The sequence below is a fragment of the Pangasianodon hypophthalmus genome, chromosome 2 (assembly GCF_027358585.1).
Source record: "Pangasianodon hypophthalmus isolate fPanHyp1 chromosome 2, fPanHyp1.pri, whole genome shotgun sequence".
Lineage (NCBI taxonomy): Eukaryota > Metazoa > Chordata > Actinopteri > Siluriformes > Pangasiidae > Pangasianodon > Pangasianodon hypophthalmus.
In genome coordinates, this window is record NC_069711.1 from 10,906,014 (window position 1) to 10,923,864 (window position 17,851).

Here is a 17,851-nt window from a genome sequence, read left to right on the forward strand (position 1 = left end):
CAATCAGGACCACACAGCCAACACAAACATTATGTCCAATTACTCATGGACTGCACTTATGTCACATTCTACTTCCATTAATGAGCTACTATCTAGCTAACATGACTCCCTCTCTCTCTGCAGGAGTATCAGGGCTCGTCCGTGTTGGGGCAGTTTGTGACACGCTTTATGCTGAGGGAGACGTCCAGCCAGCTGCTCTCTCTTCAGATGTCTCTGCAGTGTGCCATGGAGGCCGTGGAGGAGCAGAGCAGCCCTGCACCGTGAGAGACACACAAACACACACACACACACACACAAACACACACACAAGTCACAGATTCTGAAGCAGTGCCAGGACTGCTTTCTAACCATAACCGTGAAATTGAACCTATGTTCATCTCGGTGGCATTCATAATGAATCTCGGCATCATTTTGCTTGTGTAGATCAGTGACATTACCATATTATCAGGAAGTAATTTGGGGGGGATTTTTAAATAAAAATCACCGCATGATGTGTACAATTAAATTGATGTGGTTTGTTGTGAAATTGATGTGGTTTGTTGTGCATTTTAATAGTAAGAGCAGTGAGGCACAAACTTGTTACTTAATCATTTAAGGCATGATCAACCAATCTTGTCATATTAATAATGTTGATATAAGATACCTTTATGACAGTTCCATGGAAAATGATTAAAATAACATGCTAGGAATGTGAAGAAATTATATTTTATCTTATAAAATGAGAACTACCCTTCTTTTCCTACTCCTGCAGTTAACATCTGGTATTTCTAATGCTGGAGTTTCATCTAGATATCCCTCAGCTCAGAGTATAGCTAGCTGGATTTCAAACAGTAATGGGTTTCAAATCCTCATTGGTTAATCCTGCTTCTCACCATAGTTATGAACATAGTTACTATATAGCAATTACAATTTGACACTGAATATCATTTTGTGCAGTAATTGTGCTATAATAATCATTATAATCATTATTTCAGGGAGGGTTCAAACCTGAAAAACACCACCCTAGCTATGCCACTGGTGTAGATGTGTGTGTGTGTGTGTGTGTGTGTGTGCTCTTCCAGTGACCATGACAACTCACAGAAAAAGTATTTTTGAAGCCATTAAGCCTAATATAATTATTATGTAATCACTTAATTAACACTTGTACTCTACAGTCATATTTGTATGTATATAGTCAGTTTATTCTGAATAATTCTGATGTAATCACATCACAGCATCCTCATATTGTAATCATTATTCTCAGCTTTGAACGACGAGCTATTAGTAACTGTTTTGTTATGGAACACAGTAATGTTTTGTTCAGTTGGAACAGAATAGAACATTATTTATTTACATAGTTGTTGCTACATTCTTTATTAGACAGTAACCTATTATTGTATTTCAGTAATGTTTTATGTAATAAATGGCTGTTTACATGTATAATCACACTACTGACATATTTAGCAGTGGCATAAAGTCAGCAGAAATGTTGACTCACAATTATTCATATCACAATGAACTGTCAGCCATAGGCCTAGTGTCCTTCTTATTTGTCTATCCTAACTTGGACTTCATTGCTCGGTTGGCTTTTGGCATGAATATTTTTCCTACAGTGTTGCCAGAGCAACTGAGCATGATGGTAATGACCATAAAAATAATGCTTTTAAGAACAGTGACAATCAATTTTGTTCTTTACCCCCCCTCCCCTTCGCTCTCTTTCTACCCAGGGTTGAGGTGAAGGTACCAGAGCATCTCTCCTTACAGAAGAATAACAGGAGGTGTGGTCGCAGAGTGCAGAAAAACATGTGCCTCTCTCCTACAGACCCATACTCTGGCATCCTTACCACAGGTGATGCACATATAAGCACATGCAGACACAGACAGACAGAAAGACAGACAGACAGAGACACACACACACACACATTTCATTTCATCTGAGCCTTAGCCTGAATGTCATGTCATTTCTGCCAAGAGTCCTCATCATTGGTGCTGCAATTACTGTCAAAGTGGTTCTAGCCTTTCTGTTGTGGCACTTGTCTGGGTGTCACTTTGATATGGTGAAATTGGTGTGAGTGTTAGACCTTGTCCTTAAGAGCTCTATATCAGAAATGAGTGCTTATAGCTGGCTTATAGCTAGCTCTGATGTGGTATGGCCTTGATCTTATACATACGCAGTTTATATACACACTACTGATGTTTATAACATTGAAATATAATCAATACAATCACATGATTAAAATATAATAAAACCACTTGTCATCAAAGGGGTGTAAATATGCCAGAAATACAATCGATAATAAAATCTTTTTGGATTTCTAAAGGGAGAATGAAATTTCATGCATTTACTATGTGATTTTTTCCCTGTGATTTCCTCTAATAAAAAGGTGGTGTTTGAAAAAAATTATCTGGAAAAGGCCAGTTAGTGTTCTTCACACTGTATTGTGACTTGTATAACATCTAAGTGATGTTTTATTGATTATGAACAGTTTCTGCAATTCAGAAACATTTAATGTGACTAGCCATTTGCTTTTTTAAATAACTGGTAAAAAAAAGGAAGGCTCTTTTACAATGCTAAGCTAAAAACATTAGCTTGATTGGCTGGTGTATTGTTAGCAAACAGACTGAAGAGTCGTCACTGTGCCTCCCACTGACAAGCCTTGAGCTTTGTCACTGAGCCTGAACGAGCTTGCCTGGTTTGTGACAGATGGTGTCTATTATGCCTCAGGTGTTACTGTGGATACAGATGACCACTGGTCCTCTCAGATCAACAGACTGCAACAGCTCATTGACAAACTGGAGTGCCAGGTGAGCACCTGTGACCACACACTTCTGACACACTTCTGTTCATTCATTTCTTCATACGTCTTATTGTCTCCATTATACATCATATTGTCTTTCTGTTCACCCACCTCCATTATGTATCTATTATTCCATCAGACTACATCTGTGACTTCATCTGTCATTTCATTTAGCCAGTTATTCAGCTACCTTACATAGATTTATTCCTCATCAAACTATATCTCTCCATTAAGCTGTCAATGTGCTCCATTCACCTACCCATTTTCCATCCGTCCATCCATTCATCCATTCAATCCCATCCATCCATCCATCCATCCATCCTTCTATACATCCAGTCCTACTCATTCATCCAGCGGCACTCATCCATCCAGGGACGTTTAACGTTTAATCCATCTATCCAATCCTATCCATCCATCCATCTAACAATCCATCCAATCTCTTCTATTCATCCATCAGTCTATCCATCAAATCCCATCTATCCATTGATCCATTCATCCACTCATCCATCCAATCCCATCTATCAATTGCCATTCATCCAGGGATGTTTATTGTGACCCATCATGAATCCATCCGTCCAATCCTATCCAGCCATCCATTCAGAAATGTATGTGACCTGTCAAGAATCCATCCATCCAATCCTATCCATCCTTCTATCCAGTCCCATCCATCCATCCATTCAATCCTACCCACCTATCTAATCCATCCACCCAACCACCCACCCACCCTAAGTAAAGTATACCTGTCAGTCTGTCTTATTTTTCCTCGTCTATACATCCATTTATTCATATAGTGCATCTTACACTTCCACATGAAGCCACTTAGACATTATGTCATTCATCCACCCATTCACAAGATAGTCATTAATACAATTACACACTAATAGTTTGCAGTGATCCAGTGGAAGGTTTGTACTTTCTTTATGCAATTTTCTAAATGTCCTCTCCTTTTTCCAGAGTCCAAAGCTGGAGCCGCTGAAAGAGGACCCACTTGCCAGCACATATAAATCAGTGAGTGTTTGCATCTGCTGCAGAGCTCCCTGCACCATCAGGTATCTCCAAGTAGCACTAACAGCTCTCAGAAGCTGGCCAGTTCTACTCTCTGTGCTGAGGAGATATGTAATCTGAGAATGCAGGTCCAGTAGATCGATAGGCTTTGAAGTCTGACTTCGTTTTTAAGCTTTATATTATCTTTCTCAGTGCTTCCTCGCTGCCTCTCATATTGACTTTATCCTTATCCTTTTTTCCCCATGCACTGTATTTCCTTTCTTTCACTCTGTTCTATATCTAGCATTCTGTGAGCATTTCTCACTGTATGTTCCTTGCTCTCCCTGCTCCCTCTCTTCCATCTAGAACATTCTGTTGGTGCAGAGGCAGATGGCAGTGACGGAGGACAATCTTGAGGAGTTTCAAAAGGCCCTGAAAAGCTATGCTGACTCCACCACCAACCAAAGTGACAACCTTCAGTGAGAATTTACATGTCTACACATGAAAATTACCCCAAAAATCTCAAATGAATAACATGCCAGCATGATATTTTGAGCCTACGCATATAGGGATGCTGAATTATTTCTAATTTTAATACAATATTTTTATACATACAAAAAAATTCTTCTTTTTGTTCTTTTTGGTGCAATTATTACTGTTTTAAAATAATTGGCACCCCTACAATTCATATTTGGAAAGCCTCATTTTTTCATTTACTACTAATTATATAAACACTGTGGCAGCATGGTGGTACAATGGGTAGCTTAGCCATCTCACAGCTCCAGAATCCCCAGTTTAATCCTGTGCTAGGGTTGCTGTCTGTGTAATAATGTCCTGTTTCCTGCCAAGTCCCCAAAAAACTGCAGCTAGGCAGATTGGCTTCGCAGCTGGCATCCCCTCAAGGGTGTATTCCTGCCTTGGACTTAGTGTAAGTGTAACTCCGGGGTAAGGTTCTAGATCTACCCTGAGCAGGATAAGGTGGTAAGTTTGAGTAGAAAATTTGAATAAAATATTAAAAATTGAATGTTTATTTTATATTGTCTTAAAGGGTGCTTGTAATTCTAGTGTTAACTGTATATAACCTCAGGTTCTTAAAGATCTTATTGTAATAAACTAGAATATGCAAGATATACACTATATGGCCAAAAGTTTGCGGACCTGACCATCACACCCATATGTGGGGCTTCCCCAAACTGTTGCCACAAAATTGAAGAACATAATTGTCTAGAATGTCTTAGTACGCTCCTTGGCAAAACAAAAATGGGCCAAGCCCAAAATGGCAAATATTAAGCTTTTAATGGTCTTAAATAACTTTGGTCAGAAAATTAGCAAGAATTAATCAAATGCACTCCTGAGAGCTCCTGTGCCTCCATTTGCTGGTTTACTTTTGCTGCAGTAAACTGTTTGTTTGGGGAAAAGCTAGAAACAGGGAAATTCACTTATATACTCTTCCTGTATGCAAAGGTAAAATCATAAAATGTTTGATGTAAAATTCAAACTAACACATGTCTGGGTGCATAAAATTTTCAAGATAAAATCTTCTGGGATTTTTTTTTTCTTAAAAGATTAGTCATTATTTGGTTATCTGCCACACCTGATACAGCTCATCAAGGGCCACAAGGCTTAAACATTTAAAGAAATCAAAGGGAAAAACTATCCCATACAAGTTCCTTTATCTATTTGTTTCACTCTTGCTAATTTCCTGACCAGTGATTTGTTGGTAAAACCATTAAAAGCTTAATATATAATAAAGCAGCATCCACAGAGACATGGTTTGCCAAGCTTGGAGTGGAAGAACACCTTTGGGATGAACTGGAATGCTGACTGCACACAAGGACTCCTCGCTCGATATCAATACCTGACTTCACTGATATAACCTTTATTTAACCAGGTAAGTCAATTGAGAACCAGTTCTCATTTACAATGACGACTGATGCTCTTGTGGCTGAAATCTCCACAGCCACAATCCAAAATATAGCATAAAATCTGGAATGGGATGTTCAACAAGCACATTGTGATTGTAATGGCTAGTTGTCCACATGCTTTTGGCCATATAGTGTATACAAAAACAGATATTTTATATTGGTTATATTGGTTCTAGTCCACTAATTTGACTGGTCGAGCAGCATTCTTAGTGCTTACATTTAGTATGACCTCTCTGAGATGTTTCACTGATTGTATCACACTGTTCATCTGTGTTTGCCATATAAAATTCCACTTCCTAGTTCGAAATGGTTACTACAGTGTTGTTAGCGACATCCTCAGTAGACATGGCAAATGATAATTTTCAGGAATATAAGTTTTGACTTAATATGAAAATATTATCAGATGAAGATGAAAAGGAACAAAAGACACCAGTTTTACCAGAAGCACCGTTAATGGGAATGTACAAATCAATGTGACGTGCTATAAAGTGAGTGTGGCTTCTTCGGGATCTATTTCCACTAGCAGAGTAAAAATAAACAGGACTTTTTTTTTTTTTTTTTATCAAATTGCTATCCTACCGATTCCCCATGGCAATGTGGTAATAACCAGTAGATTATGGTTTATTTAAAGGGCTTTTGCCCACTGGAGAGCAAGATCAGATCAATAATAATGAATCACAAAGAAGAAAACATTTTTGAAACAAATAAATTCCCCATGGGCACAGTGGCACAGTTCCAGAGTCCCAAATTCGAGCCTTAGCTTGGGTTACTGTGTGGAGTTTTGTATGTTCTCCACAAATTTGCATGGGTTTCCTCCTGGTTTCACCCACCTCCCAAAAACTAAAGGCTAGGCTAAATTGCCCCTAGGTGCGAATGAGTATGTGACTGTGCATGAGCTTGTTGCACTCCAGTGGACTGGGTGTATTCCCACTTCGTGTCAAGTGCTCCCAGGATAGGCTCTGGATCCATTGTGACCCTGAATAGGATAAAGCAGCTACTGAAATGAATGAATAAATGAATGAATGATGTCACATCAGGTATGGAGAGAAACTAAAGGTGTTGTGGTGTTATAAGTGCAACCACTAATATTGATTAGAAACTCATCAGCCATTCTACACCTTGTTTTTTCAGTGTGTCCATCCAGAAGCTGCCTGAGAAGAGCTGCTATATAATATACGAGTTTTGGCAAGATCGTATATCCTGGATGAGGTAGGGGTCTATGTGTGTAATACATAACGCATGTGTGTAGTCATTTTGCAAGAAATGAGGTCAGTGTGTATCAGCTGTGTTCCTGTTTGTTTAAAAGGCACACTTAGCTGATGAGCAGATGGCAGATCATCTAGGAAATGCTGCTCCATCCTCTACACGCATAGATCTGTTTTCTTACTGAATCCTTAGGATTATAGTTGTGGCAAGTAGTATTTTTAGACTATGAATTAGTAGTCTGTCTCTTGCTCTCTTTCTCTCAGTTATCTGCAGTCTGAGGCGAGCAAGACTTTTCAGCGCTGTATCATAGATATGCTGGAGGATCCTGAACTCGTCTCCACCATGCTTATGCCTGGTACGTGATTGTGTGCAGGTTGGAAGTGTTTTATTTTGAGAGAGGTTGGCTATGTATGGGGATGTGATGGGACTGTCTTGGCAAGCCATTAACTTGCCCCCACACCTGAAGTAATAACTTAAGCAATACATTTTGGTACTGCTTTTCGTGAGAGTTCGACAGGTTTTGTGTAGTAAAATAGGCTTTTTATTTGTCTGTAGTATATTTGCTTGAGATTCGGGTAACTTGAGCTAACAGACACCTGAAAATTATATAGCTGGAAGGCAATATCAAGAAATAAAAGCTATGCAGTCAGCCCTATCTACACAATTCTAAATGATATATATCGTAAGCAAATGCTAGTTAACATATTATGTGCTAATGTTTAGTTAAGCAAACAGTGCTATTCTAAACTTGGTTTTCTATTGTAGGTTTCATCTTGACTTGATGTTCGATTTGAGGAAGTAAAAAATTGATGTATCAAGTGATAATAGATTGAACTGAACAGCGTTTAACTAGCATCTCTTTTTTCAGCATGTGGTACACATAGGCAACACTGCCTTTGTTAAATTTGATGAAAGTAGCATACTGAATGTGTTAAAAGTAACAAAAATTCTCTCTCTCTCTCTCTCTTTCTCGCCCCCTCTCTCCCTCTCAGCATCCTGGTGGATTATGACAAACAATTAACCTCCACAATATGCAGTATGCAACCTTTGCAAATGAGAAAAAAAAAGAAAAAATAAGTACAGCATCTCAAAATGACCCTGTGTGTATGTGTCTTGCTGCTCCCTAGCTCAGACAAAAATATTGTCTTCCTTCCACCTCATGGCTTCGTTTGTGTTCCTTTATCATTCCATCTGTATGAAAATGATCAAACAAATCCAGGCATGGTTCTAATCTCTCTAGCATGTATAGAAAATCAAAGTGACTTTTGCTTCATGCAGAGGCTGTTGAAAGAGCCTTGAGAGCTTACATGGTTTTGAGGTGGAAACTGTGTTCAGATTAAGAAAGGAGCTTTTTTCACTTATAAAAATTAAATGTGTAAATGGAAAGAAGGTATATCGCTATTTGCTTTGACAACTTTAGACTCAATGTTTACTTCCTTGGGTACCATAGAACAAAAATAGATTGCATGCTTATTAGAAATTTTAGTTTAAGACGTTGTTGACTTAAACCATTGTCCATGCTTGCTTAAGGTTTCTAAAGATAAAACTCAACTGTGTGATTGTGTGAATAGAGTAGCCCATATTTGGAACTTGACTGTTCTGCCTTGTGGTTTCTCAGTCATTACGCAAGTCCTACCAATTTAAGATAAGCTCTTATTATATGTATTTATGTATTTATATTAAGTATTTCAGTTAAAGAAGTATACTCATTAACTGAGTCTATTTTCTTTATTTCCTATTGTTTGATGAATAAGCATATCTCTATATGTTGATATAGCCTGTATATGTTAATTGCTTGACCTAAGGTTGCTCAGATTTATTTATTTATGTATTTACTTATTACTTACTTATATCTATTGCATTTAAGCATATGCAAAATAAAACTAAAAACATGATTTGTGTACCTCTCTAGTTCCCCTAATTTTCTTGTCATTTTGATCACAGAATTTTATTTCAAAGCTTTCAGTCAATTTTGTCAAAATGTGATTACACTGTGCTTCTATTCTTGCTGCAAATATGATTTTTAAAAAAATATTATTTATGACTTTATGAAGTGACATGACAAACTTCCCAACTGATAGAACTTTGTGAATGTTATGACAATGCATAGCAGCTCTTAACATTATGACTGAGCTGATTTAGCTGTGTGAGGCACTTTTGCTGAAGCTCTTTGCTATATACAGACACATAAAGGGTTTTAACGTTGCACATAAATCACATATACAACCTGAACAATAGTAATGAGGTGTCAGAGATGTGTAGTGGCAAATCAGTAAGACTAACCGGAGCCATTAAAAACCTTGTTCAGTAAGGCTAGTGAAGAAGTCTGAGGGGGGAAAAGCTCTAAAGCAAATAAAAACTGCTGGTTTGTGAAATTATTTGAAATTAATTCACTAATTTGTCAGTTATATTAACATAGCCCATTATTCATTCCAATGAGGTCAACAGTTAAAATACCAGCATTAATGTCAACTTGAACGGAACTGAGGCTAATGGGTACAGCTGCATATTCAGCTGGGACAAAGAAACACTCTCCTACTTCTCTCACTTGTGAAAAGTTTAATTTTAGAGAAAGTGTCACCTGCTTGTCACTCAGGCTAACAATAAGAACTAAATCTGTTCTCAAGTGTGAACGTCCAAAACACTCTTTAATTATTCACTTAATGATTGACTCATCTTAACTTTCTCTGTAAAAAAATATAGTTATTCGACTGTTTAGAAAAATGGTAATAATTTTTTTTGTTTTTGCTGACAAGCAGTTGAAGACTTTAATAGATAAGATGACAGTAAGTCACTGTGGCACACTTGGCCCAGTTATCTCACTGATAAAGGTCAGTTCATAAGAACTGTTTCAAGAACCTGCTTTCTGATGTGATATATATGTGGTGTACAGTATATTTGTCTGTTTGAGTTTTGTTTTGTATGTGAGAAATATTAAGGCTGCAAATAACATTAAAGCCAGAATGAAAGAATTTGAAGATTTGTATTAAACAGGCTGTCAGTGTGTATGTGCGTGTGTGTGTGTGTGTGTGTTGTGTGTGGGTGGGTGGCTCTACATTAATCAGGCTGCAAGCTTCGCCGAAGGACTTCATACATTTCAAATGATCCAGCTGGGTTTGTCAGTAACACACAAACACAAAAACAGAGAATATTAGCTTACTCTGATCAACACTTCCATTTGGATGTTTCATTTAAATTTTTATTCAAAATGAAGCTTTATGTTTCAAATGTGTCCTGTTAGCATTGGTCCCTCCAACCATTCAACAGCTAAAGGTGCAGCTTTGATCCTAAGCTCAGGTTGCTCTCTGTCCAGAGTTTTGAATGTTCTCCATGTGCCCTTGTGGTACCCAATGTTAAGCTGGAGCCACCATGACCAAACCAGTATAAAACTGTTACTGAAGATAAATAAATGAATGAAAATCCATCTCAACTATAGATTAAAAAAAAAAAAAAACTGTGGCTCTGTTATACTGTAGGGGCATTTTGCTGCCCAGGTTATGGTCCACTTAAAGGGAAAGGTCACTGAAAATCAGTACAAAGTTCTTCTGACTGATCACTTCCTATGATGAAACATCTTTATTCTAATGGGAGTGGCCTCCTCCAGAGAGACTCTGCCTCCATCCATAGGGCATGAGGACTTGCTGAATAGAATAAGGGATATGAAAATGATGTATGCCATATGATATGGTCTTCCATCACCAGATCTCAACCCAATTCAACACCTATCGGAGATTTTAGACAGTGTTCGACAGTGCTCTCCACCACCATCATTAAAACAACAATTGAGGGAATATTGTATTGATGAATGGTGTTCATCCTTCCAGTACAGTTTTAGAGACTTGTAGAATCTATACCAAGGTGGACTGAGGCTGTTCTGGAGGCTCATGGTGGACCAGCACCTTACTAAGTTACTTTGTTTGTTGTTGTTTTTGTTTGTTTGTTTTTACATAAATTTGTTACCTATTTGTGTATGCAGAATTTTTATAGTACAACTTTATTAGTGTGATCTTTTTACTACAGTTCTGCTAACTCTCCATGTGCTGGTTATCGGCAGATGATTATCTGTTCATTGGCAAGTTCTTTTGAAAATGTAATGGTATATTTCTCAAAAAATTTGAATTTACAGGTCATTATAATGAATTATATAGCAAAATAATTTGTTGGTGGTTGGTGGTACCTTTTCTGTTTTCTTGGAGAGCTGAAATTGTTGAAATTACGCACATCACCATGACTGACTCTGTTCTTCTCCAGTGGCTTTATACTCCTTCTCCAAAAATGATGATGCTGCAGATGAAGAGAAAATGACAATGGTCCCAAACCTGCTGTTAGCACTGATTTGGACACACACAGACAGATATCTTGACCACAATGTGTGGACAATAAAAACAGTGACAGGGAGACAATTTAAGCAATGCTAATGATTTTACTAAATCGGAATCAGAAAGAGCACTTTTGCCAAGTGTGCTCGCATACACACACACACACACACACATACAATAGGCTTAAATGGAATAGATACAGTTAGGTCTGGACTTATTTGGACAATGACAGAGTTTTTGTGATTTTGCCTTTCTACACCACCACAATGGATTTGAAATAAAACAATCAAGATGGGATCGAAGTGTAGACTTTCAGCTTTATTTTAAGAGGTTCCACAAAAACATGGCATTTACCATTTAGGAATTACAGCCATTTTAAGCAAAGTACTTCCATTTTCAGGGGCTCAACGGTATTTGGACAATTGACTGACAAGAAGTTTATTGGCCAGGTGTGGTCCATTCCCTCGTTAGTTCAAGATAAATGAAGCAGATAAAAGGTCCAGTATTGAGTTGGCATTTGGCAGCTGTTTGACTGGAGCAACCAATACAAAGTCCAAGGAGATCTCAATGCAAGTGAAGGAGGCCATCATTAGGCTGAAAAAACAACATAAATCTATAAGAGAGATAGCAAAAACCTTAGGTGTGGCCAACAGTTGGGTACATTATTAAAAAGAAAGAAAGCACTGGTGAGCTCAACAACATCGAAAGGCCTGGAAGACCACAGAAGACAACTAAAGTGGATGACCGCAGAATCCTTTCCTTGGTGAAGAAAAACCCTGTTCACAACATCAACAGAAGTCAAGAATACTCTGGAGAAGGTAGGCGTATCATTGTCAAAATCTACAATCAAGAGAAGCCTTCATGAATGTAAATACAGAGGGTTTACAACAAGGTGCAAACCCACTGGTAACATTCAAAAACAGGAAAGCCAGATTAGACTTTGCCAGAAAACATCTAACGAAGCCTCCCATGTTCTGGACTAAGATTCTTTGGACTGATGAAAACAAGATTAACTTGTACCAGAATGATGAGAAGAGAAAAGTACGGTGAAAGAAACGAAATAGCTCATGATCCAAAGTATACCACATCATGTGTCAAACAGGAGGTGTTGATGGTTGTGTGGAGAGATGTTGGTCAGAGTATGTGTGGGGTGTGAGATTGCATCTTTCAAATCTACAGTAGAAATGGTTCAGATTGTCAGCCAGTTGTTGATTCCCAACGGATTGAGGGGATAATGTCTTGTAGTTGGTGGTACAGCACTTTGTCCCCACTTCTGTAAGCATCTTCTGTGGCTTGAGGAAGCTGTCTGAGTTTCATAGTAAACCATGGTTTGTCGTTGTTATATGTTAAATAAGTCCTGGTGGGAGCACACATGTACTCACAGAAACTGATATAGGATGTCACAGTATCAGTGAGCTCATCCAAATCAGTGGCTTCAGCTTACAAAACACTCCAATCACTGCAGTCGAAACAGGCTTGCAGAGCCCACTCTGCTTCATTAGTCCATCTCTTCACAGTCCTAATACAGACTTGACAAATTTTAGTTTTTGCCTATATGCTGGGACAAGATGAACTAGGCAGTGACCAGAGAGTCCCAAAGCTGCTCTAGGAACAGAACGATATGCATCCTTTATTGTTGTGTAACAGTGGTCAAGTATGTTATTGTCTCTGGTGGGACACGTAATGTGCTGTCTGTATTTTGGTAGTTCCCAGGCGAGGTTTGCTCTATTAAAATTACCAAGAATAATAATAAGTGAGTCGGGGTGATGTTGCTCCGTGTCTGTAATCTGATCAGCCAGCTTTTGCAGCGCCGTGATCGTGCAGGCTTGAGGAGGGATGTAGACATTCACCCGAATGAATGAGGAAAAACTGGGCGGCGAATAAAAAGGCTTGAAGTTGATGATGAGTGCTTCTAAATTAGGACAGGACATTAGTAAATAATACTAATAATCATGTGGCAGCAGCGCAATGCATAAAATCATGAAGCTACAGGTCAAGAACGTCAGTTAATGTTCACATCAATGATCAGAATGGTGAAAAATGTGATCTCAGTGACTTTGACCATGGTATGGTTGTTGGTGCTGCCACATGATTGGCTGATTAGATAACTGCAAGAATTTTCAGTTGTACAGGTGTTCCTAATAAAGTGGACAGTGAGTGTATGTATTAGAACACACACACATTCATACCTTATCAAATCCAAATCTTTGCTTTTGGTCTTTGGTCTATGGCCTTTGAGGCACAGAATATGTGTTTCCATGATTAAAAGCTAAACAGGATTTCTCTAGCATTACCACAATTGAATGCAAGATCAAAAGATGCAGAAATATCAAAGAGGCTGACTCGAGCTGTGTTATTTTCCCCTTTTCCTACATTATTTTGTCCTGTATTCATTTTGTACGTGCTGGGCTCAGCAATGACAAAGCATGTGGTTTCCCGAATTTGCTGAATGAATCAGCTCTTCTACCATCGTGCCAAAAGCATCTGAGGTGTCAAATAGATTTTCTGCGTTTAAATAATGGTGTACAGGATGTGACTGGGATGATGAGCAACGTGTGGGCTAATGCCCCTGGGAAATTGTGATTGGATAACAGCAGCACGATCTGTTTCATAACCCAATCAAATAACAGAACATGCCAAATAAATATGGCTGAAAGTGAGTGTTGCAGGAAAAAGCTGTTTAGTGAAGGACTGCAGGCTTTCACAGAACTTGCTGAGCCAGGAAACTCTCAGTAATAAGACAAAGCAAGAAATGCTAACCTCATAAATTTTTCTTCCACAGCACTCCGCTTTAGGCATTTTTACACTTTTTCAGGTACAGCCATTCATTTTTTTGGAAATAAGAACGAAAAAGCCAAGAGCTGAATTTTGGGTCATTTTAACTGTAGATATTAACATTAAATTAAAAAAAAAAAGACCATGCAGAATAGCTCTTAGTTCTTAGCTTAGTTATTAGCTTTTGGAGAATGAGGAAAACATACCAGAACTTTACAAAACTACTGATGTCTAATTCAATTTGATCCAGATTTGGATAATGTCAGTCAAATGACAAGACAAGAATAAAAGAAATTCTGCTGAAATGATTTTTTTAATTTATCAATTTTTGTCAGGGTGGAACCAGAGTCAATCTCAGGTACACACAATGGATGGGACACCAATCTACTGAAGGCACAATGCACACACACAAACACACACACACACACACACCTAGGGGCACTTAAGCATAGCCAGTCCAATTCCTGGCAGTAACATTGAACCAGAGACCCTGAAGCTGTGTGGCAGCAACACTACCCACTGCACCACCACACCACCCAGCCTAGCTCAACAGTATACTCTTTACTAAGTAGTCAAAAGAGCATGAGGGCTGAATAAATAAACTAATTTCTCTGATGGTTAGAATACATTTAACTTTGCCCAGGAACCATTATAAACATTAAAAACAGCAAGTATAAATACCCAATAAAGCTATAAAGTTTATTTCCATTGTGGTCCTCATAACATGAAACATAAGACCCAATGGTGTGAGAAACACAACAGAGAAATAACCAGATATATGCATTTTCCAACTAATGTAAATTAATCACTTCATGTGAGGAAAAAATGCATAAATTTCAAAATATCCAAATGCAAAAATTCCTCATGATTATACACCGATCAGTCATATCATTATGACCACTGACAGATGAAGTGAATAATATTGATTATCTCATTACAATAGCACCTGTCAAGGGTTGAGATATATTAGGCAGCAAGTGACCAGTCGGTTCTCGAAGTTGATGTGTTGGAAACAGGAAAAATGGCCAAGCGTAAGGATTAGAGAGACTTCGACAACCTCGCAACTTACAGGACTTAAAGGATCTGCTGTTGACGTCTTTGTGCCAGATACCACAGCACACCTTCAGGGATCTAGTGGAGTCCATGCCTCAATGGCTCAGGGCTGTTTTGGCAGCAAAAGGGGGACCAACACAATATTAGGCAGGTGGTCATATGTTATGGCTGATCAGTGTATTTGCTTGAATTTATAGGTAAATGTGTTCCATGGGGCAGCACAATGGTGCAGAGGGTATTCTCAGAGTCTTGGTTCAATCCTTAGCTCAGGTTACTGTCCTTTTGTTTACATGGGTTTCCTACAAGGTTCTCTGCTTTCCTCCCACTGTCCAAAAACATGCAGGTAGGTGAATTGGCTAAGCTAAACTGCCCCATGAGTGTGTGAATGTGTGTATGCATGGTGCTCTGTGATGGGCTGGTAATGGGTGGTGAATTCTGCTGCAACGCTTACTAGGACCCTGAAGATGAATGAATAAATTTGTTCCATAAATGCTGCACAATGTAAAAAATGCGTTTTTACACATTATTCTATTTCCACAGTTAACCAGATTCACTTTCTGAAATGTACTGCATTAGGACATGTTAATGGATGAAGTTTTAGAACTACACTTATAAGTTTGTTTTGAGCCTTTTTAAGGTTTTGTCATGATCCTTTTTACTGTGAGTGACCCTGAAAAGCTCCTGCCAGTGTTTGCATAGCTGAACGAACCTTTGTTCTTACCTTGAGACGGTTATTAATGATAGCATGTCTGACTGGTATAAGTGGCAGTTGGTGGGCGTTCAGCTGAACCCTGAGAAAATGTACTGAGCCATGAAGCAGTATGTGTAATAGGCATGAAGTGAGTGAACACTGGCGCGAACACTGGAGTGAACACTCCCATACTGTCGTATGTCTCTGTGATCAAATCAGGTTTTTAATTACCTGACTTAATCACCTGTGCCTATTCTGCAAAAGAAATGACCTGGTGAATCATTATCTCTCATATTATTCTTGGACCATTAGAGAATGTTTCTAGGATAAAGCCCTTTGGAAACTTTTTTCAGCCAGGGAACCCAACTGTAAAGTGAAATGAATTAATTGGACGCCCTCAATACAGATTTATTTTATGAACACAATGATCTATTCAAATATTACGCTTGTTATTTAAATGTGTACAATAATATTTTGGTTATTTATTGGGCCCAATGAGCTTTTTATTCCTCAACTTTCCATCAGAAGAGCACATTAGGTTCAAGTTGAACTTATTTATAGATTAAACTCAAGGTCAGTTGGATTGAATTAAACCAATCAAATTGGATCAGATTAGATAAAACCAAAGGCTACTAACTGTAAGAACTCAGTGATAAATATAATAACTTTGATAATGGTGGCTGTAACAAAATAAAAAAAAATAAATAAAAAAAAGAACTTGTTTTCTCAGGGAGAAGGTGCAGATGCTCAGATTAGACCTGATGGTTGGTTACTTTCTTTGATCTGCAAAATATGCTGGAGCTTCATCCTTGTGTAAGGAGCATTAAGCTCTTGAAATTAAGCTCGTTCATATGTAATTAAAATATGTTTTAGTTTTGCCAGACATTTGATCAATGTTAAGAATTCTGCAATAGTATCATCTACTGTACTGTCTCAACACTCAATAACTCAATTCGGTTTAATTTGGAAAGCCAGTGCTGTATGCAGTATGAACCCAGGATGATGTTTTAAATCTGAAATTGTAGGTAAAAATGACACTAAGTTGTTATGTTAATAGTGGGCTTGTTGCGGGAGCAGCTTTATTTCCATATCTGTGCAAAAAAAAAATGAAAGCATCCTTACTTGACTAAAACATGATAACTCAATATCATATCATGTACATTTTGAAATCATTAGAGATGAATATCAGTGAACATGACTCTAGTGTTAGTTATAATCTGAGCTAATGCTAGAGAGAAAACGTGAGGTAATTTTTAACTAGCCAGAAGTAACAATAATAGTTATGTAGCAGCGCAAAATGTTAACTGTAAATATAATTATGCAAGAATGTTATATAATCTTTAACATTATCTAAGAAAAATGACTAATTTGTGTTATTTATTACAAGAATTAAGCCAACCACATCTTCCCCTCAAATATTTTCATCAGGCTAACATCGGCTAACTAAAAAAAAAAGGTATTGCCTACGTAATGCCTACAGAACTATATTATTTCATAAAAATTTAACTAAATTTTGTCACAAATGAAGATAAATGTGAGCAAAAACTTACATTTATTGCATTTGTGGCTAATTACTTGTACTTTCTGACCTGTTCCAGTTTCTCCACTGGTGCAGTGGAAACATCCACAAAGTTCATCCTCGAGCGATATGCCTGCAGTGGGGATGGGACCGGGCCCTGCATGTGCTACACAGATCATTGCTGCCATCTGGCGGTTAAGTCTGGTAGCTGTCTGATAGCGTCTGAGCTTTTTGGCTCTAAGGCAAACAGCAAACATTAGGCAGGACAATTTGCTATTTATAAAGTTGTCATAAACACAAAAGATGAAAAGTATTAGATATGTTAGAGTATAGCTACCTCAGCTTGACTATCAGTGAGATTAAACTCTGGCAGTCATGAGCCATAAGATATTGCAATAAGAGCTATGCAGTAGATACAAATGAACAGTACTGTGCAAAAGTCTTAGGCACCCTATTTTTACACTTGTATATGTATATGTATAAGTACAAATGTTGTGATAGATATTTATTTTATAATTTTTGCATTATTGCGTCAGTACAACATTTTACATTTCCAAACGTTACTTTTCCAACCAAAAAAGTTACAGAAAAATGTTATGTCA

The 17,851-nt window shown here is 37.9% G+C and overlaps 1 protein-coding gene and 1 long non-coding RNA gene across 3 annotated transcripts in view; one reads left to right on the forward strand and one right to left on the reverse strand.

Moving 5' to 3' along the window:
• Nucleotides 1-8,795, forward strand: part of necab3 (N-terminal EF-hand calcium binding protein 3) — a 40,814-nt gene extending 32,019 nt beyond the window's left edge. For both annotated transcript variants that reach the window (XM_026927245.3, XM_034299987.2), the window contains exons 6-13: nt 124-260; nt 1,707-1,828; nt 2,705-2,784; nt 3,732-3,785; nt 4,128-4,240; nt 6,818-6,895; nt 7,156-7,247; nt 7,885-8,795. In XM_026927245.3, coding sequence (XP_026783046.1) covers nt 124-260; nt 1,707-1,828; nt 2,705-2,784; nt 3,732-3,785; nt 4,128-4,240; nt 6,818-6,895; nt 7,156-7,247; nt 7,885-7,913 — 705 coding nt within the window. In that variant the 3' untranslated portion in view covers nt 7,914-8,795. The remainder of the gene's footprint in view (nt 1-123; nt 261-1,706; nt 1,829-2,704; nt 2,785-3,731; nt 3,786-4,127; nt 4,241-6,817; nt 6,896-7,155; nt 7,248-7,884) is intronic.
• LOC113534445 (uncharacterized) lies at nt 133-17,641 on the reverse strand. Its single transcript, XR_003403497.3, has 3 exons — nt 17,281-17,641; nt 11,070-11,176; nt 133-253 (listed from the first exon to the last, which is right to left on the reverse strand). It is a non-coding gene; the product is annotated as an uncharacterized LOC113534445 (long non-coding RNA).
• Nucleotides 17,642-17,851: the final 210 nt, after the last annotated feature.